This window comes from Salvia splendens, chromosome 9 (assembly GCF_004379255.2).
Source record: "Salvia splendens isolate huo1 chromosome 9, SspV2, whole genome shotgun sequence".
Classification (NCBI taxonomy): Eukaryota; Viridiplantae; Streptophyta; class Magnoliopsida; order Lamiales; family Lamiaceae; genus Salvia; species Salvia splendens.
In genome coordinates this window covers 11713618-11737730 of record NC_056040.1, presented here as the reverse complement: position 1 = coordinate 11737730, position 24113 = coordinate 11713618, and the positions used below count along the sequence as shown (strand labels likewise).

At 38.2% G+C, this 24113-nt stretch overlaps 2 protein-coding genes across 2 annotated transcripts; both read right to left on the bottom strand.

The window, feature by feature from the left end:
• Window positions 1-141: 141 nt before the first annotated feature.
• Window positions 142-1383, bottom strand: LOC121749670 (macrophage migration inhibitory factor homolog). The gene is made up of 3 exons (XM_042144256.1): window positions 1124-1383; window positions 554-754; window positions 142-416 (listed from the first exon to the last, which is right to left on the bottom strand). The coding sequence occupies exons 1-3, from the start codon at window positions 1232-1234 to the stop codon at window positions 381-383; spliced, it is 348 nt and encodes a 115-aa protein (XP_042000190.1). The 5' UTR covers window positions 1235-1383; the 3' UTR covers window positions 142-380.
• Window positions 1384-1585: 202 nt separating this feature from the next.
• LOC121748433 (VIN3-like protein 2) lies at window positions 1586-5815 on the bottom strand. Its single transcript, XM_042142791.1, has 5 exons — window positions 5628-5815; window positions 5473-5537; window positions 3613-4267; window positions 3010-3314; window positions 1586-2940 (listed from the first exon to the last, which is right to left on the bottom strand). The coding sequence occupies exons 1-5, from the start codon at window positions 5693-5695 to the stop codon at window positions 1844-1846; spliced, it is 2190 nt and encodes a 729-aa protein (XP_041998725.1). The 5' UTR covers window positions 5696-5815; the 3' UTR covers window positions 1586-1843.
• Between the last annotated feature and the right edge of the window lie 18298 nt (window positions 5816-24113).

Here is a 24113-nt window from a genome sequence, read left to right as displayed (position 1 = left end):
CTCTTCCCCTTCCCCTTCGGCCCTTCTTCACTTATGTTACAAGACTCCAGAAAATTGTTTGAAAATATATTACTCCATTCTTTTTAATCTTTTTTAGCATATAGGGTTGTTATCTTTGGTAAAATCAGGGAAAGAACATAGTAGAACTGCTAACAATCACTGAATCGAAAAAATGTTATTGGACAGGACAAATTTTTGAGAATTTGACAGATCAAAGGTGAAAAAAACACTTAAAAATTGAATATTAACCTATCACCATGATACATAGAAAAAGATAACACAGGTGGTTATGTGATATTACAGCTTCCACAAGATCACCATGGCTGCTCGAACTAGAATTCAAGCTTTCCATCGGTCACCTCCAACAAGTCAAGCTCGGGTCAAAAGGTTGAGCCGTTGAAGCCAAAGAAAGATCGCTAGACAACACATGGAGAAAATTAAGTTAATTATGAACCCTAATATAGGAAGACAAAAACAAAAGGCAGTGAGAGATGTAAAACACTCGCCCATCCATGGCTAAGCATTTTCAGAAAACAAGATGTGAACTGAATACCTGAACATCATAGAACTTGACATAAAAGCGGGAGCTGTCAATGGAAAGCTTGGTCTGAATAATCTCTGCTATGGTTGAACTAAGTTTGGCATTGACAGTGGGGTCAAGACCTCCAATGGAGATCAATTCGCCATACGCAGCTGGCTCCTCCGTCCCGCCAAATGAAATCGGCACCCCTCCATTCACTAGCACCATCACATACTGCACCTCAAATCCATCAAATCAGCCATTTGATTGAACAAAAATGGCCATCATGGAAAACAACAAAATGTGATCTTGTTTTACATAATAAGTTTGACAAATAAGCCAATCCCACTAAGACATGGACAAGCAATATGGTCTTATTTTGCATTATAAGAAGATGATACATGATAATCATACAGTTAGTTAGCAATCTCAAAGTAGAAAACAGTTGCTTCTTTCAAGCCTCAGAGGAATATCGTCGAACACAAAGCGGGCATGTAACACGAAAAAAATGGATTCCCAGAAACCCATGATTACAATTCGACGAGGAGTTTCAAAAGATAGAATTTTGTTACGAAATTAATGGGGTGAAAGTGAGGGTCTTACAGATTCTGGCTTGCCGATGATCTTGGCAACCGCTTTAGTGGCATCTTTGAGAATATCAGAAGCAACCACACCATCAACCGGAACATTCGTGAACAAATTCAACGTCGGCATTTCTCTATTTCGCTTCAAAAACTTTGATCAATTGAAAATTTGAAATTATCCGTTGAGGAGCTTGTTTGGGTGAAATGTGTAGCGAAATGAGTGGCTCTAAACTATACTTCTGGAAAATACAAAATGATAATTTACCATAAATTCCATCACAATTCACAATAGAAATAGTAAAATGTTTCAAACCATAATTAAATAGTGAAAAATATATTTAGAATTTATTAGAATTTTCTTCATTTGTTAATAAATTGGTTCAGCCAATGCTACGCGAGAAGCACCTCAAATATATTTATTTTTGGAATATAGTTATGATTTTATCTAAATAGAAACTAATACTATAATCATCACTCAAAATTGACAAAAACAGGTGTTAAATCACCCGGTATATCAAGTGAGAATAGCATAGATATATACACAATAAGAGTGAATTTGGAATAAATGAGGTGATCATAATATCATAAGAGGTCAATCTCCTATCTATCAAAATACTTCAATGATGCAAGTTTCAATGAAGAATAATGTCAAATAAATTTTCTAAAATTCAAAGAATCAAGCATCACAAATCCTCGTATTTCCCATGCTCATAATCCTTTGAAGCTTTCTGGATCTCTCTCAGTGCCAAAGCTTCGTACAAAATCCAGAAGGGATCGTCAAACACCTCTTATTCGAAACGATATCCGAGAAAGAATCGATGAGCTGACCAGCAAGAGACTCGGGATCTTCAACTAACGTACCGATGAATGCCTTCACAACGCGTACCTCTTGAGGCGTCGCTCTCAGGCTGTACCACGTCAAGAATTTCTGGCGAAAGCCCGTCTCGATGTGGCCCTCACGCTCCAGCCAACGGATCACTTTCACGTAGTACTCAAAATCCTCGTCTCCTATGCCGCTGCATTTCTCATCTCTCATCTCTCCGTTCCTCTTCTTCGATGAGCTCCCTGCTTGAGGCTCCGTCTCCCTCTCACCTCTCGTTTTGACGTCTTTCCCACCAAATTTAGGTCGGCTGCCCCTCCCTGCGTCATCTTTTGCGTTCTCAAATTTGCAAGGGGTGATAGGCAGGCCAGCCTCCGAGCTGTCCACATATACAGCGCATTCTAGGCCTGCCCTAGGAGGCGTGTTTGACCCGTTGTCAGTGCTCGTGTCCTCAGCCATTTGACCATCCAACGATCCCTTGTTGCTGTCTTTCATCAACATGTCTGATTCTGGCAGGCTGCAGCTGGTTTTCGCCCTGCTGCAATCCTCGTCCAGCAGAGAGATTATATCCCCAGTCAACACCGTTGTCTCCCTCTGGCTCTGATCCGAGATGTTGCTGCTAGGGACGGTGTTGTTTGTCTCGTCTTCGACAGAAGAGGGACTAGACAGACGGCTGCAGTTGGTGTTGACTGGGCTCTCACTCCTTTCCACTTCCAAGATTTTCGACTTTGGCACCATGTGTTGAGTCTGAAACCGGAGTTCATCCGTGTCAAGGGCAACAACTTTGAGAATATACTGCGTTGCAGAAGCTAGCCCGGAAAGCAAGAACTTAGTGTTCGGTTTAAACAATCTGCAAGTAGGCTCTGCAGGATAGTCTTTATCATCAGCTCTCCGGTGCCATAAGGTGTATCCATTGATGCCTCCCATATCAGAATCGTCCGAATTTAGAATCACCATGATAGACGAAGCACGGATGTCTTCGAACCTGACAAGCTCCAGGCCACGTATATTGCAACCTACATTGTACAAGCATGCATCAGATGACCACTTGAAAACATAGAGTGAGTGGGAGAGAGAGATCGTACCAGAAGGCATATCAGAAACTCTGTTCGAAAGCATAACGTCCAGAGACTCCAAAGCAGAAGCACAAAGCCTCTGAATTTCTGGGCCTGATGAGAGCCGGTTCACAATCCCTCGAGCCTTCTTCACAGGTAGACCGGTTAGAGGGCCTACATCTTCTTCGAGCTTTTTCACTGCGTCATTAATGATGCCGAATAGGTGCTGGTAGTGCTTTGTACCAGCAAGAATCTTTTGGCTCAAAGAGAGCCTATAGCACAGTATGTCGACGCGCCTCGTATCCTTTGCTACTATCAGTTGCTTTCTCCAAGAACTGCACTATTTCTTCTACATTGTTACAACTATTACTTATAAACTACGCCACAAGTTCAAATAAAACAGATGAACATGCAAATAATCGGATGCAATGGAAGTTCACAAACAGAGACAGCAGAAGCCTTTCGAAAATCAAAACCAGATCAACTACTACTCTTGTAGGAGGAAAGACAATACTGAAAAAGATTCTCAGGCAAGTCTGAAATGAATATTAATCATATATTGCTGTGTAATTAATCACATAACACAAACCATCAAACCAAGAAAACGAACAAGAAGCAAGACTATACATTTACCTGAGCAGATCATTCACCTTTCCGCAAGATACACAACAGAAGCTCCCATCGAGCCCTTTATCCTGCCTATCCTGTGAGATGCCAGAATTCTCATGTCGTAATGCGCATTCAAGATGGCAAGACATGCCACATGAGAGCCCGCGAAATGGAGGGTCTGAGTTGCAAATCAACCATAGGCCGGGGTCCTTGTTGTCATCATACTGATGACAAATGCAGCACGAACACCGCTTACAGAAGACATCATTGTGATTCATTTTGGCCTTGCAAGCTGAGTTTTTACAACACATGGTATTATTACCTGAATCATCGTCAAGAATAACGGGTGCAGTACTATTTGAAGCAACAGACAAGCCATTCGGGTGATCAGATTTCCTTTGCCTCTTGTGAGTCCTTTCACCGTTTTCTGATGAAGGCTGCACTTCGGAAGCATTTGCAGTCCCAGGTTCCTGTAATCTCTTTTCACATACGATCTTAAGAAGATTCTCTATTAGTTTTGACTTCGTCAGTCCAGTGTACTTCCTTTCTTTCCCGAGCTCTACACAGAGGACCTGCAGTATCTCCTGCCGGCTCCACGCCTGCAATATTTCAGATGCGCCCTCTGGCCACATTGAAACCTCGTAGATTAGCTGCCTCTTCTGCTCCATACTCAAACTTCCTGCAGTTTGGTGAATCAATTGTTTAGTGCTGGATCCCAAAAGAAATAAGAGTCAACTAGCAATTGATACTAGTCTTCAAATATCTCTCCCAAAATAAGGAGTTAGTTATTCCTACACCAAAGTCACAGGAAAAAACACATTATGGAAGTCAATAATAAAGTCAACCACTGAAGTGCATCTGCTTTTCAATCTCTTCTATACATGAAATGTAAGTGAAAACACGAGACGAAGATCAAAGAATGAAGGAACCGTAGAATAATCAACAAGACAAACTCCAAAAGTGTGTTTCTAGCGTAGACTATGTCATACACCTTATTGGCTTGACTCTGCAACACATCTCTCTATCAAGATTCACCACACATCACGACAGCGTCGACATGCTTGCATTGATGCAAAGTCAAAGGATGCCAAATTGCATAGTGAAGTTGGAAAAGCTACGGCACATGTGAACAAGGAGACCCATAAACAAGTCAACATAGAATATGTCAAAAGGGGGGCAACCAACAATCAAGAAATTTATTCGAGTATAAAGTTCTTCCCAGATAATACCAAAAGTAATTTAGAAGCACCAAAACTCAATCCTTGACTCTGTAATGCACCCCCACAAACTAAGCAACAAACAGAACATTTTAAGCCCAAAAGCACCAACTTGTCAACCAGGAATCAAACATTTAATCATCGATCTCAGCTAATCTAGCACACTACATGATTGGAAAAACAATTAACAGCTGGAAAATCGTTGGCATTTTCACCTCCATCACCGCTCCTTTGTATCCTTATTATAAGCACAGTTGGGATTATTGAGAGGTGTGGTGATAAAAGCCAAACACACACAGTAGGTATAGTTCATAAATATTTATACATTTATCTGACAATCAAAACGCAAGCTATCAATAGAAAAAGGAAAAAAACAATAATGGAGTGCGTGTTTGTGTGTGTTGTAGCATGCGTGTCTCTTTCTGTGGGGATTTCGTCGCAAAGACGGAAAAAAAACTCGAATCTCATCAAGACATTAATTCACGCCTGAAATCATACTCGTCAAACAGATCGACCGAGAATTCAATGACCCATTTTATCGAAAATACAGCAAAATACGCTTCGCATAAAAAGTATCGAAAATGCTCCGCAAACAACAGCGAATAAAACAACAAGTTTCGCAGAAAAATTCAAAAGGAGAAAAAATTAGAAAAGGATCTTTATTTACCCTCCAAAGCGGAAGCCTCCATAGAAGAAATAGCTAGATGTCTCAACAAAAACGCATTCGAAATCCTGAATACAAAATCGTAGCAGTACGTTTACGTTTGCGCAGCCATGTGAAGGCCCCACTCACGCACAAACACAGAGCGAGATTGCAATTACCAAGGAGAGGAGAAAGAAATCATGAAAGAATGGGCTGTTAATGGGCTTTTTAGCACCCGAAACACCATTTATTGCATAAACTAGTGTTATTGTTGAATAGAGGACAGGGAATGAGAGAGAGTGTGTGTGTGTGTGTGTGTTGTGAGTGAGAGAGAGAGAGAGAGCAGTTGGGATGAATCAGAAAAAAGTGGCCTAAAAAAAACTGAAATAAAAATATGAAAGGCTAAGCTAGGGCTGTCAAATCGGGTACCCGCGGGTACCCGATCCCGAAAAATCCAAAATTTGCTTCCTGATATCCGATCCGAAAATGATTTCGGGTATCCAGTCCCGAAAAATCGGGTACCCGATCCCGATTTTTTTTAAAAAAAATTCTTTGTTTTTTTCAGATGGCGGTGGCGGAGGGCGGCGGTGGCGGGGCGGCCACTACTTGGGCGGCGTGGGAAGAGAGGGAGAGCCGAGGGCTTGGCGGACTGCGTCTGCGTGAGGGAGAGGTAGGAGCCGAGGAGAAGACGACAATCTCGTCGGTGCAGGCGGTGGTGCTCGTCGGTGGGTCGTGGGTGAGAGGCAGCCCGCAGCCGAGAGGGAGACAGAGTGAGAGTCAGACAGGGAACTGGGAGCGGGAGGGAGTGTAAAATGTGTAATGTGTAGATCCCCAATTCCCTAAATTCAAATTGATTAATTAAGTCAAAGTCAATAAGTAAATAATAAATTGATAAATTAAATAAATCATTATTAAAATTATATTTTTTTTAGATTTTCGGGTATTACCCGATCGGCTATCCCGATACCCGAAAATCCCAATAACCCAATACTCGATCCCGATCCGAAACCTAATTTTTCGGGTATCGGGTATCTAATTACCCGATTTTTTCGAGTTTGGTATCGGGTATCCAATACCCGATATCTATTTTGATATGCCTAGGCTAAGCTATGCAACATAGGGAAAAAAGCGGCTGACTGTATATGCCCTTTTCACCTTTTGCCATACTTTAAATTGCCCAACAATTATTTTTATAATTCAATTTCATCGGTTAGTACTACAGAATAAGTAATAAATTTGGTGCTGGTCAATTTATTTGGATCTGTTTCAAAATTCAATTATTGGTATATTTTTTAGTTTTTAAATGGGATTGAGTAATTGTGCCATTTGATTCGTCCGTTGGTCATTCTTAAGTAAATGAGTTGACCTAATTGTTTGCATATCAGCATGTATATTGGAAGATAAAATTAATATAAAATATGAGTGGTTATAAAGAATTATTGAGTGTATAATACTAAGGCAAATATTAAAAACGAAAGGGGGGGGATCTTTTTTTAAGTACGTGATCGTGAGGAAATAAAGAATAGAATCTCGAGATATTTCTTTCTCGAGCCATAATTTGGACTTTTGAAAATTCGAGGAATTCTTTATTTTATTCCATACCTTATAAATCAAATATTCGAGGAGTATTATTTTATGGGCATTTTGAAAATTTGAGGATGACTATTTTCTTCAGTTCTAGGCTTAATCATATATTCGTATGATCGCATCCATAGGTTTCGGATATAAAATGAAATTACGTGTTATATAATTCTTTGCTTTATTAGCCAAAGCTGTAAATATACGTAGCGTGTTTTGATGAGGTAAGTATAAGATAGTACTACTATTCTTTTTAAAAGTATTTTTTTCATAATTATGTTAAATTAAAGATAATTTTTTTAAATATTCAAACAAAATCCAAATTATATATGTTCTCGTGGAGAAAATTGCATGAAAAGATTGAATTGTACATTGGAGCACACAAATTAAATACTACATTTGTGAAAATTTTATAATTTATTGTTGTGTTGAAGTATATATTTCTAATTGTTGAAGGCGTTAGTTTATTTTCGAAGAGCAGATAGTGACGGGGAGAAAATTGGCATGAAAGATAGAGGAGGACAATTGCCATAATTGAATTTTACTAAAAAAAACTTTTAGAGCATGCACAACGGTGAGCAGGACGGCGTCCGTCCGTGCCAGCGGCACAAGACGCTGTCCGTCACTGGTACAGCGCTGCTCGATGCATCGAGCACGTCCGTGCCAGCGAGCAAGTGACGTGGCAGGCGCGAGCCGTTGGCAATTTTGATTTTTTTTTCTTTTAAAAAATTGGTTTTTAATTTAAAAAAACGATTAAAAAAAAAAAAAAAAAAAAACTGTTTTTCCACTTCCCAAAAAAAATATATCCCTTTTCTACCCATTTTTAATTTTTTTCCCCCAAAAATACACATTTTCATCTATAAATACCCCCACTTTCACACCCAAAAATTCACACCACACTACACAATTCTTATCTACATTCTTTCATTTCCATTCCCATCTACATTCTCTCATCTCCATTCTCAATCTTTCTTCCACTCCTACAACATAACAATGTCCGGCCACGGCGATAACCCCCCGGGCTCCCACGGTTGGAACCCGGATTGGTTCGGTTCACAACCGTTTCCTAGTCCGGAAACGGAATATTCGGCCCCTCCTCAAACCCAAAGTTCGGGAGTTTCGGGTGGCTACCGGCCTTACCCGATCGACGACCAATATGCCCCCGAAGGGCAATACGGGTGGACACCCGAGCCTAGAGCTAGGTCGAGCGGCCACTCCCAAACTCCGACTGCTCCTACTCGCGGTGTCCGCACACCGTACATTTCGGCGGAGATGGAGCAATTGTTCAAGGAGTTCTTGTCAATCTCTGAAGATCCGGAGGTTGGCACGAACCAATACGGCGATCATTATTGGTGGCGCATCTGTCGCCGGTACAATGAAAACCGGTCGGCGGAAACGATCGAGTGCAACGAGAGTATGGTGCGCAACGCCATATACAGAGCCAACGAAGAAATCCAAAAGTTCCAAGGGTATTACCTCCAGGAAGAGCGGTCGGCGGGGAGCGGCCGGAGCGAGGTCGACATCATCAGTTCCGCCTTGTCGACCTACCAATCCATGAACTACAAGCCGTTCAAGTACCTCAACATTTGGCAGGAGACCTAGTCACATCCGAAGTATAGGGGGCGTAACATCATCCTCTAGCGGCTCCTCCAAACGGTCAAGGTCGGTATCCCTATCCGACGCCGGCTCCGAAGATGTGGCTAGCCAACTTGCCGAAACTAACTTGGGTAGCCCCGACGCCGGCCCGAGCGGTTCCCAACGCCAACCGCAAGGAAGGAAGAAGGCGGCGGCCAACCGCCGTCGCGCCGCGACTCCATCCGGGGATGCTCCCGAACCCGCTCTCGTTCCCGTTCCCTATGCGCCACCTCCACCCCCCACCAACTCGTTGTGGGCGATTTTGGCCCAACTCAATATGGCCGATAGGTCAACTATGACCCCCGCGCAACTTCGATTGCATGAGTCCTTGATATTGGGTCTCCAAAAACAATTGGGGGTAGTGCCGCCGGATGAATAGTCTTCCACGGGGGTATTTTTAGCCTTTAATTATGTAATTTTTAATTTTTAGGAGTTTAATTATGTAATTTTTAATTTGTAGGAGTTTAAGTATGTAATTTTTAATTTTTAGGATTTTAATTATGTAATTTTTATTTTTTAGGATTTTAATTATGTAATTTTTATTTTATTTGTAATTTGTAATATTATTTTATTTTTTTAATGAATTTTAATATTATGCAAATGTTTTTATTTAAATTGAATAATAGAATGGTGGGACCTTTGTGCTCGTCCTTACGGAAGAGCACGGTTGTGGGTGTTGTGTTCTTGCCTAAGAGCAGACAGAAAAAGTGGGGCCGGGCTCACAACCGTGCTCGTTGGCAAGAGTACGGTTGTGGATGCTCTTATGTTCATGTATCAATAAGCTACGTATATTGTTGTGATTAAGAAAATCACTACATCAATCCCGTGAATCTGTATTTTATGTTGCAATTAAGATTTAGTTACGGTTATGATAGAGGTGGTGATCCCATCTTAATCTTTCACCTATATTTCAATTAATGGAAATTAAGGTGATAGACATCTTAATCCTTAGTTGAAGGACTGTTACCTAAGATCACGAGGGAGCAGGCTGACTCTCTTGAGAAAAGGCCAACAATGGATGAAATTAATAAGGCACTTGATGATTGTGATGGCTCTAAAGCACCCGATTACGATGGTTTTAACTTCAAGTTCATTAAGGAGATGTGGTAGGATTTTGGAGGAGAGGTCTCTAGCTTTATTCTGAAGTTCTTTGACACGGGTAAGCTGCCAAATGAGATCAACCACACTTGGGTTACGCTGATCCCTAAAGTGGATGGAGCCATTGACATAAAAGATTTCCAGCCTATCAGTATCATTGGGAGCATTTATAAGATCATTGCAAAAAATTTGGCTAAGAGAATAGCCAATGTTTTACCAGAGTTGATAAGTGAGACACAATCTGCCTTTGTCAAGAACAGAAAAATCCTCGACGGGGCACTGATTGCCAAGGAAGTAGTCTGGTGGCTGAAGAAGACAAGACAAAAGGCAGCAATTTTGAAACTTGATTTCCAAAAGGCATACGATACAGTGCGGTGGGACTTCCTTGAAGAGACTCTTGTGGGTATGGGATTTGGAAGAAAATGGATTATCTGGATCATTGAATGTGTTCGAACAGCTTCTATGTCCATCCTAGTTAATGGTTCGCCGACTTCATCTTTTCATTTGCAGAGAGGATTGAGACAAGAAGACTCTTTATCTCCATTCTTATTCTTATTAGTGGCAGAGACTTTTAGTAGGCTTGTCTGCAGAGGAAAAGATCTTGGTATCCTGAAGGGAGTTGATGTGGGAATAAAGCATATCCCAATCACTCATCTCCAATTCGCGGAGGATACAATCATCTTCACCCCGACTGACTTCACTACTCTAGAGAATTACAAGAAACTCTTGAAGTGCTTTGAGCTGCTCTCTGGCATAAGAATCAATTATGGAAAATCGGTGATTATTCCTATTAATTGTGAGGATGAATGGATTGAAGGAGCAAGAAATCGCTTGGAGTGTGAAGTTGCCAAGCTGCCAGTTACTTATTTAGGTATTCCCCTTGGTGCTAATCCGCGCAAGATAGAAGCATGGAAACCTATCATCGACAAGGTGGAGAAGAAACTCGCAATGCGGAAAGCGATAACATTGTCAAAAGCAGGTAGATTGGTTCTGATCAAGTCGGTCCTCAACAACTTACCGACGTATTACCCCAATCTCTTCAGAATGCCCAAGAAAGTAGCAAGACGCCTTATATAGCTGGAGAGACTTTTTTTGGGGCAAGACAAATAAAGGAAATGCATGTAGTAGTCTGGTAGCTTGGAATCTCATCCAGAAGCCTATAGATCAAGGAGTGTTAGGAGTAGGGGATCTATACATCAAGAATGATGCCTTGTTATATAAATGGCGGTGGAAGTTTACAGAGAACCATAGGCCGTTGTGGAAAGAGATAGTCAGATCCAATCACAATTTTAACTACTTTAAAGATCTGCACGGGCTGGTTGGGAAGGCACAAACAAGTTTATGGGGGCAAATAATAAACTTTGAGAGCTTCAATACAGGGATCCGAGAGGTGGCTAGTAAGAGGATCAACATGAGAGTGGGAAATGAGGTTCAAACGAGGTTTTGGCATGACTTTTGGACGGGAGAAGAGAGCCTCAAGAACCTCTTCCCAAGACTGTTCTTGCTATCTATGAAGAAAGATATGTTCATAGTGGAGAAGGAAGCTTTTCGCTTGGGAAGATGAACTAGTTGGGGATCTTTACCTAGTTGTGAATTGCACTAAGTTGAGAGCAAACATGAGTGATGAGAGAGTGTGGGTCGTTGACAAATCAAATAGGTTTTCCGTTTCTAACTTTGTGTTGCCGGTTGCTCAAAACTTAGACAGTGACGATACTGCCGGGAGAAATGGATGTCTTGCCTGGAGAAAGGTTGCACCACTGAGAGCACAACTACATGTATGGTTCGTTCTGCAGGGGCGACTCATGACAAATGACAGGCTACTCAGATTTGGTTCTTCTGAAATTGAAGATGATCGATGCACTTTTTGCAAGGAGAAGCCTGAGACCTTAGAACACATTTTCTTCAGCTGCAGAGTCTCTAGTAGCCTATGGTATTACTGCTGCAACAGGTGGAATATATCCTTTTGCTTACCCAAAGAACCAATAGCACGTTTCCTTTCTTGGTTGGGCACTCCTTTCCGCAAGTTTGACAGAAAGTTGTGGATCTCTTTGTTTTTCGTGATATCATGGTCGATTTGATTTATTTGGAATAAAATGACATTCCAAGGTTTTGAACCAAATTGGGACTTCGAGAAAAAAATGTTAATCTTGCGCCTTCACTCGTAGATTAGGAGTTGGTGCCCAAGGCTTGCACTCTCACTCACCTCATCAACTGGGGTTTGTCTTTTCTATCTCTTCTTCTCTCTTCGGCTGCGTCTTTGGGGTGTTGCTGTTTGGTTGCTTTGGTTCTCGTTTGTGGTTTGTAGGCCTTCTTGTGTTAGTTGTTATTCTGTTGTTTTTGCTTGCTTTTTTATTCTCCTGTGTATGTTGGACCTTTGCTCGCCTCTTATGATTTTGAGCCTTTCTTAATGCATAAAAAAAAGGTGATAGACCTATAAAGTGGTAGTAGTACTAAAAAAATCAAATGGAGTATTATCATAATTTCAGCACTAGCGTTTTCATTAAACAACTTAATTGACTTCCGTACGTTGGAACTTATATAAGTATAAGATATGTACATTATTGCTTACACGAGTTATGGAGTAAAAATTTTTGTTGTCATCTATATTGAGCTCATATTTTTAAGTTTACAGGTCATTGGTGGTCCCAGGGGCGGAGAAGATTTCCTTGTAAGAGAGGCAAAATTATAATATAGGATATTTTTATATATTTGAAGAGGGGCAATTGGTATAATTTTATGTATATGTTCAAAATTTTGCAATAAATGTATAAAGGTGAAGAAGAAGTGAGGAGGGGCATTTGCCCCACCTTCAATGATGCTAGATCTGCCCATGTGTGGTCCTAAACATATGATGATTTTATGATTTTTGTCCAAAACATTATCTTTTGAATTATTGCATCTTCAACAAATGAAAACGGTTCGGATATAGTCCACTTTGGATGGAACTGTTAAAAGTTAACGGTCTAACGTCAATTAAACATGTTTTGATTGAATTAACAACTTCTTATTAAAATACTATTTAATTATTAAAAAATTTAATATATTTATTTACCAAAAAAATTGAATATAATATTATATACTCCTATAAATTAGGATACTTCTGTTAGTACTCTCTCTAAAACTGAAATTAAACATGTGGAGACATGGAGTAGAAAAATACTCTCTCTATCCCACAATAATTGTCACTCTTTTTCATTTCGGTCCGTCCTACAATAATTGTCACACTTTATTTTTACCATAATGGTAAGTAGGTCCCACATTCCAATATACAAAAAATGGGTCTCACATTCCACTAACTTTTTCAACCAACTTTTCTTTATATTTCATAAACTCGTGCCCACAATAAGACCAAATTTATCGATCATATGAGGCCGACCGCCAGGTCATTTCATAATTTAAAAAAATATATATCAAAGCTGGTCTCTCTCTCTCTTCGATCGCGGTCGGATGGCATGCAACCACCGACCACTTGGTCTCTCCAATTCTTTGATGTTTACTCCAGTGAGATTGTGACAAATGGCACAATCTCATTGGTTGATTTTTCTTTTTTTGCTAAAATTTATATATCTTTAAAATTTATATATCTTACCAAAATTTATAATTTTTCATCCTCTATAAATAGAGACCACATTTGCTATAGTTTTGCATACAAAAAAATCTCGCCTTTTCTCCTCATATAATATTTTCTTTGGTATAATTAGTTATTTTGTAGTCCCCTTTATTATTTGTTTTTATAATTTTTATTTTGTTATTTATCGTTCTTTGTATAAATTTTACCGTGCAATAATAAATATTTCATGTAATAATAATATTGTTGAAAAATAATATAACAAATATATAATGGTGTGGTTGGGTGGTCATTGATAAACCATGAAAAAAATGTGTGGTTGGGTTGGATGAATATTGATGATATGAAAGATGATGTGAGGGAGATAGAAATTAATTAAATATAAGAAAAGTGGATGGTTGGGTGGTTGCTGATAAATATAGTCTAAGAGTGACAATTATTGTGGGACAGAAGAAGTATTTAATTTGGTTTAACTAAAGGGGAGAAATATATTTAAAGCATGTTTAAAATGAATTAATGATCTTCCCTCAAGTTAGCGACGCAAGTTTTGGCCATTGCCGTCGCTAAACGGACCTTCAATCAAAGTCTGGGGACTGTCGGACCAAGATGCGAGCCGGCTGTTCAAAAAGCAGCGACTATAGCGAGACAACCGGTGAGGAGTCACTGACTGATGGGGGGAAGCACCCCACACTGAAGCACGACGGCGTACCGACCGCTAGTTGAACTTCCACAACCGAGCTTCGTCTCCGATTCGTGAAGAGATAAGAGTGTTTTGGTCCTTGCACACCAATGACAGGTAGCGCCTTTGTGGAGTCGGTATGAAAAGGTAGTGGACGACATACGGTGGTCGGTGAAATTGACGAAAGTGTAGAGGCGTGTTTCATCGCTGGCTTGAGGGATGAGAGATGGTTCAATTGTTGAAAACTTGAAATGCGCTAATTTCAATTTGAGAGAGAGAGAGATAGCAGCGACGAGAATGCCCTAATTTCAGTTTAATAAAATAGTTGTTAGTTCAGTCAAAACATATTTAATTGGCATTGACCATTAGTTTAAACGGTCCACCCAAAATGGACTAAATACAGACCGTTTTCATTTGTTTAGAATGTAATAATTGAAAAGATAATGTTTTTGATAAAAATCGTAATATCAGCTTATGTTTAGGAACACAAATAACATTTAGTGTATTTTTAAACATACCCAAACTATATATCATTTGTAATTTTGCTATCACAAAAAGCATGTCTGAGTGGACACTAAAAATTTATTTTCATTAAATACATATATTCATTGTATAATACTACATGAACCTATACTTCATAGGGTGGAAGGGTTACATGGGGAACCATTGTTGTTAAAAAAACACCTCATAGTGTGGATGTGGATACAATTGTTAATTCCCATAGTGAAATCGTAGCATATATTCTCTATCGACATATATATTAATTTATGCTATATTATAATATTGGAACATTAATCATTAGCCTGAGTTGTACATATTACTCCAGTTGACATGAGATCACCATTTGGACCATGCCCAATGCTGCAATGATTTTTAATAGTTAAGTTTTTGTAACTTTGCATTTATTTTGTTATAGTATTTCAAAAGCAAATTTTTATGTTATCTACAATAAATGTTATGGGGTTCGATTAAAGTACAATTCAATTGGCTGAAGCATGGTTGACATGTCCCTACATAAATAGACCGTACCACATATTTCCATAACCAAATTCTTGGGGAGGGAGGAAATTTTATCTGAACTAGATATACGTAATCTACTATTCATTTCACCTTGTGTTGGTAGATTGTGATGGCTCAAGCACCAAGCTCGGCAAGCTCGGCAGCTCGGCTGTTATGACAACTCGTTTCAGCAGCCGTTAGATCTGTTTGTTAGTCAAGTTTTAATCCTAGCCGTAGGATTGAAACTAGCCGTTAGTTTCTGTTAAATAGCTAATTCATTAGTTAGTTTTACATAGTAGCTCATTCTCTCGCTCTCGTTTTTTCTCATTCCAGTGAATAAAATTTCCTTTACAATTTCATTCCAATCTTCAACCGATTGTTCTTGCTACTCAAATCGTTCCTCAATTGTTTACAAATTGGCGCCGTCTGTGGGAATCGGGAGGCGCGATTGATTTCTGATTTGTTCTTTCGGTGGTGAGATTGGAGGGTGTTATGGCTTCTAGGTTTGAGGCCGAGAAATTCACGGGTAGGAATGATTTCGGCTTATGGCGGATGAAGATGCGGGCTATGCTGATTCATCAAGGCCTTGCTTCGGCGTTGGAGGCGGGCGGAAAGGAGGACAAGTCGGAGGAAGGGGAGAAGGTGGATCTTGACGAAAAGGAGATCCTTAAACGAGCTGAGATCGAGGCGAAAGCTCATAGTGCAATTGTGCTATGCCTCGGGGATAAAGTTCTTCGAGAGGTTGCAAAAGAAAGGACTGCAGCCGGAATAATCGCGAAGCTCGAAGACTTGTACATGGCTAAGTCCTTGGCCAATAGGCTGCTCATGAAGCAGCGGTTATACTCCTATCGATTCTTGGATGATAAAGGGATATTGGAGCAACTTGAAGACTTCAATAAGGCGGTCGATGATCTTGAAAATATCGACGCCTCGATAGGGGATGAAGATAAGGCAATATTACTTTTGAATGCTCTGCCGAAGTCATTTGATCAGCTACGAGATGCCATATTGTATGGCCGAGAGGGTACTATCACCCTTGTTGAAGTTCAGTCGGCCATAAGAGCAAAAGAAATTCAGAAGTCAGGCTCTAAGAATCCAGAGGCTATGGCTGAGAGCCTAAATGTCAAGAAGTTCAAGGGAGTCAAGAGGTTTCAGAAGCCGAGCCAAGAAAATCAGAAAACTCCATCAAATGATCAAAAGGAAACCCGCTCATGTCATTGGTGCAAGAAGCCGGGTCACCTCAAAAAGGATTGCTTCGCATGGAAAAGAAGGCAAGCAAATGGTGGTGGAAACCGTGTTCCATCCACTGACTGTGTTGAGGAAACTGATGTGCCAGAAATTCTGAATGTGATGGAGGGTGGTCTGGGAGGATCTTGGATCATGGACTCGGGGTGTAGTCTGCATATGAGTCCGAATCTTGGCTGGTTTGAGGAGATCCAAGAGATGACTGGATCGGTTATATTGGGCAACAACCAAGTTTGTACCATCCAAGGTATAGGCAAGATCAGGCTGAGAATGCAAGATGGATCTGTGAAGATTATAAGTGAAGTGAGATATATACCTGATATCAAGAGGAATCTCATTTCACTTGGGCTTCTTGAACGCAAGGGATATACATTCTGCTCTACTGGGGGAAAAATGACAGTTTCCAAGGATCAAAGAGTGGTGATGGAAGCTGAAAGGAGGGGAAGCTTGTACTATCTACTGGCTAGTGTTGAGATCCCTACTGCACAGGCAAATATTGTGAAGGCTGATGACTTCAAAATCTGGCATATGCGGCTTGCTCATGCAGCTGAGGGAAGCATTAAGGAACTGGCCAAGAAGGGGATTATACAAAGTTCTGGGCAGATGGACACTACTCCATGTGAGGAATGCATTTTGGGTAAGTCCAAGAAACAGCCCTATCCCAAAGGCAAGCACACTTCCACATCCACTCTTGATTATGCCCATAGTGACTTGTGGGGTCCTGCATCTGTGGTGTCAGTAGGTGGAGGGAAGTATTATATGAGTATCATAGATGACTACTCTAGAAAAATGTGGATATACATTTTGAGAGAGAAATCAGAGGCTTTTAGTAAGTTCAAGCAATGGTGCCTGGAAGTGGAGAAGGAGAAGTCAGTGGTTCTTAAATGTTTGAGGACTGATAACGGCTTGGAGTATCTCTCCAAAGAGTTTGATAACTTTTGTAAGGAGAGGGGAATTAAAAGGCACCGGACTGTACCTCTGAATCCTCAGCAGAATGGCATAGCAGAAAGGGCAAATAGAACCATATTAGAGAGGATGAGGTGTATGCTCCTCTCATCTGGACTTGAGAAGAAGTTTTGGGCCGAGGCTGCATCCACGGCTGTGAAACTTATCAACAAATGTCCCTCATCAAGTATAGAGGGAGACACACCTGATTTTAGATGGTATGGCAGCCATGGAGATTACACCACATTGAGAGTGTTTGGCTGCAAGGCATATGCTCATCTCAAACAAGGGAAGTTGGATGCTCGGGCTATTAGGTGTGTGATGTTGGGATATCAACCTGGGGTGAAGGGATATCGTTTGTGGTGTGTAGAGCCAGGGAATCACAAGATTGTGATTAGTAGAGATGTTGTATTCTCTGAAACTGAAATGCCTTTTCTGGATAAGAACAAAGTGATAGTTGAGAAGCCTGATTCTGTGACTGATTCTGTTGATAAAGCTGACTTTGAGGTGGAGCATGGGAGGCATGAGAAACATGGGGAGAGTGAAGAAGTCACTGAGCCTCAGAGTGCTCAGAATGAGACACAAACACAGCCTCAAGATAATCTGGAAAACTACCAGCTGGCTAGGGATCGAGTCAGAAGAAAGATCAAGCTGCCATCAAGATTTGATGATTCTGAGATGCTATTTTATGCATTATGTGTGGCTGAAGATGTTGAGTATATAGAGCCATCCTCATATAAGGAAGCAATAGGGAGCATTATGTATGCTATGATCAGCACCAGAGCAGATATAGCACAAGCCACAAGTGTTGTCAGCCGGTTTATGGCAAATCATGGAAGAGAACATTGGATTGCTCTCAAATGGTTGATGAGGTATCTAAGGGGTGCTGGGGATGTAGGCATTCTATATGGAGTGAATGATGGAGGTGGAGCTGATGCTATTGTGGGATATTGTGACTCGGACTTTGCTGGGAACTTAGACAACAGGAAGTCTCAGTCGGCATACATATTCACAATGTTTGGGTCTGCTATTAGCTGGAAATCAAGTCTCCAAAGTGTGGTGGCACTTTCCACAACGGAAGCAGAATTTATCTCACTTGCTGCTGCAATCAAAGAGAGTTTCTGGTTGAAAGGAATGTTGTCTGATCTTGGGATTGAGCAAGGGGCGATAGCAGTTGGCTGTGACAATAATAGTGCCCTATTTCTGGCCAAGCATCAAGCTTATCACGAGAGATCAAAGCACATTGATGTGCGGTATCACTTCATCAGGGAGGAGATTGAAAGAGGCAATGTGAAAGTCTTCAAAGTTCATACTTCAGAGAACCCGGCAGACATGTTGACTAAACCATTGCCTAAGGAAAAGTTTCTGCTATGTTTGAAACTAGTGGGACTGGAAAGGAAGAGTTTGGTTGGTGATTGAGCAATCAAGGTGGAGTTTGTTGGTAGATCGTGATGGCTCAAGCACCAAGCTCGGCAAGCTCGGCAAGCTCGGCAAGCTCGGCAAGCTCGGCTGTTATGACAACTCGTTTCAGCAGCCGTTAGATCTGTTTGTTAGTCAAGTTTTAATCCTAGCCGTAGGATTGAAACTAGCCGTTAGTTTCTGTTAAATAGCTAATTCATTAGTTAGTTTTACATAGTAGCTCATTCTCTCGCTCTCGTTTTTTCTCATTCCAGTGAATAAAATTTCCTTTACAATTTCATTCCAATCTTCAACCGATTGTTCTTGCTACTCAAATCGTTCCTCAATTGTTTACACCTTGTATTGTTGATTTCATTTTTGTCTCTATTTCTACGTTTCTATGCCATCAATTCATTCGATGAATAGTGTTTAGGTGGGTGATAATACTTATTTCTTTAATCTTAGATATTATAGTGTATTTGTATCGATTAAATTCTTATAGTAATTTTTTTTCTAAATCGCCATTTCCATCCATCATCGACAGATTAAAATTTTAATAAAAAAGCTAGCACCCAATTCTAATTAAAGTTCGCTACTTATTTTTACTTAGCATTTATATAATTGGATGATGCTACTTTTTGGATCTTATTTTTGCTTTCATTCTTACTTAAGCAGCGTGCATTTAGTCTATGTCTACGAAAGTCATTTAGAATTTATATATATGTACCCAACTCAAATTGAAACTTTCAAATATTCTACTCTATTTATTATAGTTGAGATCTAGCTTGCACAAATTCTTATCGGTTAGCATTACATAATACAATACGTATAGCATATTTATATAGTAGTACTACGTAGGTATAATAATATACATACATATTGAATAGTATATTTTAGTCAAGCCCTGTAATTATTAGCACAAGTCTTATTCATTTAATTAACATATTGATTGATTATATAACGACTCAATTGATTGGTTCATATTGATTGATTTTAAAATGAATCAATCAATTGTACATATATAGGGATTTTGAATAAATTAAACTGAATATAAACTTGAAATCATAAATTCACATGTCAAAACAAAACCTTAATTATTCGTTTTTTTAATTTACTATATATACGTATGTACCCCCTCCGTCCCACTTTAGAAGTCCCGGTTTATCATTTTTTGGTGTCCCACTTTAGGAGTCCCGATTAGAATATTCCATAAATGGTATTAGGCCACACATTCCACTAACTTTTTTCCACTCACATTTTATTATAAAACTAATATAAATAAGTAGAACTCACATTCCACTATATGTTTTCACCAACTTTCTTTTATATTTCTTAAAACTCGTACCGAACTCAACTGGGGCTCCTAAAGTGGGACGGGGGAGTATTATGTTACGATCGATGGTTATTTTTGAATAGTAGGTTTATTTGTAGAAGATTTCATTTTGAATATTTGAGAAGTCATACAAAAATTAATGAGAACAATATAGTGAAAAGGACTAGTGTAATTTAATCGTTAAACTAAAATTTGATTGATGGAAACTACGTTTGCCTAACACCACAGGAAATACACAAATAATTAAAGAGAAGAATGGTGATTGGGCGCCGACTTTCGTATTTTCTTTGTCTATATTTGGGAGTTGGCTATTTCTGCCCAATCTACTGAGGTTAAGTAATGAAAATGGGTGACAAATTGGAAATTTGCTCTGTGTGATGTGTCACATTTATACGTACCAACTAACAAAAATTAAGAAATTTCGTGTATCCATTATGAAATAGATGTGGGATTGAGCTTCTAATTATGTACGTGTATTGATTTAAAGTAGAGAATTGTAGCATGCATTAGATTGAAAATTGCGACGAGGGTTTTTTAATTATTACATGTAAATTACTATTATTGTCATAATAACATGATATGATATAATATAATTTAATTATAAACTTTTACTTTGTTCACTATGTAATTTAGCACGCAATGATGGGAGGCTATGACATGGGATTCATAATCAATAACACATAATTACGTTTTGCAACTTTCTTGTAATCAAATTGAAGTAATAATGTAATAAAAGTTAAAACTATGATGGATAATATATACCCAGATACTGGAGAAGTTGAAATAAGAAATTCGATAAAACAAACGAATTTGACTATATTAATTCGGTCTGATACCGAGGCTGGGTTAAGCGGAAAAATAAAAATATTACATATTACATATTCATATCATATTAATACATATAATATGCCCGAAATTAAATTTTGAATCAAATTTAAAAGTTAGCCAAATACATAAAAAAATAATTAATATATCTAGTTAATTTTCAAAATTTCGGCCGAAAATACTCATAAGTTTTAACAAATTCTTATCGAGTATAGAACCATATTTCTAGTTTTTTTCAGCATCACTCTTTATTTCTTCCACACTTTTCCTATTAAAAATCCTAAATCCCTCAACCAGCATCTTTGGACTTCTTTTTTTGGGCCCATTTTTTGTAATTACAATTGAAAGGTACCGGCCCAACCCAGCTTTTACGGGAGTGATGAGTTTAAGTATTGAATAAAATTGGATTGACAACGATTATTTTACGTCTTATTGGAACTGTTTATTATAACCCCTTACTTTATTTTATTCTTCTTCATGAATGTAGGAACTAAATGGAAGAAAAAAGGGGATTGTTTGGGTACGTGCTGTGCTGTCACGGTCCGGAAACACACCCCGACTGCATGTGCGGGCTGTCCGTTTGGGTGCACACAGAGGCCCAACAAAGGCCCAGCTAGGATTTTGGCACCATTGGGCCCATATCATCTAGGTAGCTGTTTTTCAGAGGCTATACATTAAAATTAAAATAATACTATAAAACTAGGAGTACTAGAATTTAGTTTAATATTTCATCCCTCCCATAAAAATATGTGCATTTAAAATGATACAAAAACTAATACACAATTATGAAGTAAGATCAAGAGAAAGAAGGATTAGTGTATAATGGGGCACATATTATTATTAGTATTTAATGAGTTGTAATGGTGGGTCATACTAATATAAATTGTAAATAAGTTGATGTATATGGGTAATGAGTTAGGGACAATTTTTTATAAATCAAAATGCACATATTTTTATGGGATGGATGGAAATGAAAAAGTGCACATATTTTTATACTATAATGGAGGGAGTACATAAAATAAAAAATGTAGTAACATTTTTTTGGTCCGCGAACTTTGCTAAGGTATCAATTTTATGGTCAGTAACATAAAATATCTCTTGAGATCTATTAACTTTGATATAATGTCGTTTGAGCTTTTTTTTACTATTTTAATTTTTTTAGACGAAAATACCCCCAACTCTCTTTTCTTTATAAAAATATTTAATTTATCTCTTTATTTTTTTTCCCTTTATTAAAAGAGAGAAGGAAAAAATGGGAAAATAGAAAAAAAGAGAAGGAAGAAAGGGACAAAAAAATTAAGAGAGATAAATTAAATATATTTAATAAAAAAAAGAGATCAAATAGATCGAAATGCTTTTTATGGGCTTGAAGATATTTTCGTCAAAAAAAGTTTGAAATAATCAAAAAGTTGCTCGAACGATATTACATTGAAATGAATAGAGCTTAAACGATATTTTCAAATATTCCAAATCAAATTGATATATTTGACAAAATTCGTGAACCTTGTTACCTCAGATTAAAATAACGAGGGTTGAATAAAAGAATACTGAACAAAGCTTTTTTTAGTATAGACACCAACTGCACTGCATTAAATGTTTAAAGTGCCCCCACCCATATAACCGTAACCTATATATTTGACTTTTAGAATTTGAGAGTAAAATAGATGATGCTTCAGTTTATGAGATAAAATTCACACGTCTTTCAGATTATGAGATTGTGGTTTGTGAAATTTTCATTTTATGGAACCTTTTCATTTTTTAAGGCTAAAGTCCATAATTGATTCTTTATAATTAATCGATTTTTTTTTATTCTACACATTATGTGTGTTTTCTTTTGGTCCTCAATAGTATGTTTTGATGCATATTTAATGATTTTGTTAAAAAGTTAACGGTTAATCACATTTTGTCCTAATTGATGAGTTAAATATAGACCAAAACATATTGTTTATGACAAAAAACTAACAAACCTATAATGTGTAAGACCAAATAGGTTTTTTGTGCAAATGTATGTGAATTTTTTACTTTAAAATGTAATTATAACCGTTAATTTTTGACAAAACTGTAACATACGTACCAAAACATCTTCTTTGAGACCAAAAAATACCACACATAATGTATAGAACCAAAAGGTTTTTCTGAGCAAATGTAAGAGATCAATTTTAAAATTTAGTTTTTTTCCCCTCACAAAATACATGTGAATGGACCAAACTACCAACGAGATATTTCAGTTTTTAGAAAACTTAAATCTTTCGCTGGGTAGTTTAGTCAATTCTTGTATTTTATGAGGAAAACAACAAGAAAAGAAGACACTATAGGAGATGCAAATTGAATCATATTAAGTAACAGATTTGCTTTTTTGATTAATTCACGTTTCCTTTTTTTCTTTTAGCAAATTGAAGTTAAAAGTATGTTTTGGATGAGATAGAATCATAGAAATTATATCTTTTAAACAAATCCGTGAACCTCTTTTTTTGTTTCTTTTACAAATTGGAAAATTCCATTTTTTGCTATTGCAAACTTTCGTCCTCTCATATGCAATTTATTGTCCATTCTAACTAAATTAATTTATAACTCCCTTTTCAATTTTCCTATGCATAATTACAACAAAATTTATTTTTACTCACTCACATTAAACCATTTAATTAACGAAGGAAATAATGGATTTTTAGAATGAGTAGAGAGAAAAAGGTTGAACGTCATCGTTGCTTGTACGACAACTTTTGCTGTATTTTTTCCACGGCAAAAATACTTGCCTTTTGAGTTATTACAATTATGATTTATTTTGGTCCATGTGATGTTAATTTATTGAGGTGTTGACATTGAAGTTTTTGTATTATAAAATGTGTGGTAGATTTTTTTATGGCTTAAGAGCATTCCCAACGGTGAGCAGCAGCTCACCGTTCGTCCTTGCCGCTGGCAAGGACGCGCTCCGCCACCATTGCGCTCTTGCCGCTGGCAGGGCGCTGCTCTATGCATAGAGCACGTCCGTGCCAGCGGCAAGAGCACAGCGCGTCGACGTGACAGCTTCCGATTGGCCCGTTAATTTATCATTTATTTATTTATTTTTTTAAAAAAATCGAAAAAATCTGAAAAATTCAAAATTAATAAAAAAAATATTGTCTCACTTCCTAAAATATATCTATTTTTTCCACACTTTTAATTTATTTTTTTTTCATTATTTTTACCCCAAAATTCATACTTTCATCTATAAATACTCTCATTTCAAACACAAAAAATGACACTATACTAAACAACTCTCTCAATCTCAATTTTTAGGATTTTAATTATGTAATTTTTAATTTTTAGGAGTTTAATTATGTAATTTTTAATTTTTAGTATTTTAATTATGTAATTTTTAATTT

Excerpts from the sequence above, each read along its gene's own strand:
- LOC121748433 (XM_042142791.1), bottom strand. The coding sequence starts at position 5,695 with ATGGTGTTTCGGGTGCTAAAAAGCCCATTAACAGCCCATTCTTTCATG. Across the intron at positions 5,538-5,627 it reads ATTTCTTTCTCCTCTCCTTG|GATTTCGAATGCGTTTTTGT; the intron begins GTAATTGCAATC and ends TTTTGTATTCAG. Across the intron at positions 2,941-3,009 it reads AGTTTCTGATATGCCTTCTG|GTTGCAATATACGTGGCCTG; the intron begins GTACGATCTCTC and ends TGTACAATGTAG.
- LOC121749670 (XM_042144256.1), bottom strand. The coding sequence starts at position 1,234 with ATGCCGACGTTGAATTTGTTCACGAATGTTCCGGTTGATGGTGTGGTT. Across the intron at positions 755-1,123 it reads TCATCGGCAAGCCAGAATCT|TATGTGATGGTGCTAGTGAA; the intron begins GTAAGACCCTCA and ends TTTGAGGTGCAG. Across the intron at positions 417-553 it reads TCAAGTTCTATGATGTTCAG|CGATCTTTCTTTGGCTTCAA; the intron begins GTATTCAGTTCA and ends TGTGTTGTCTAG.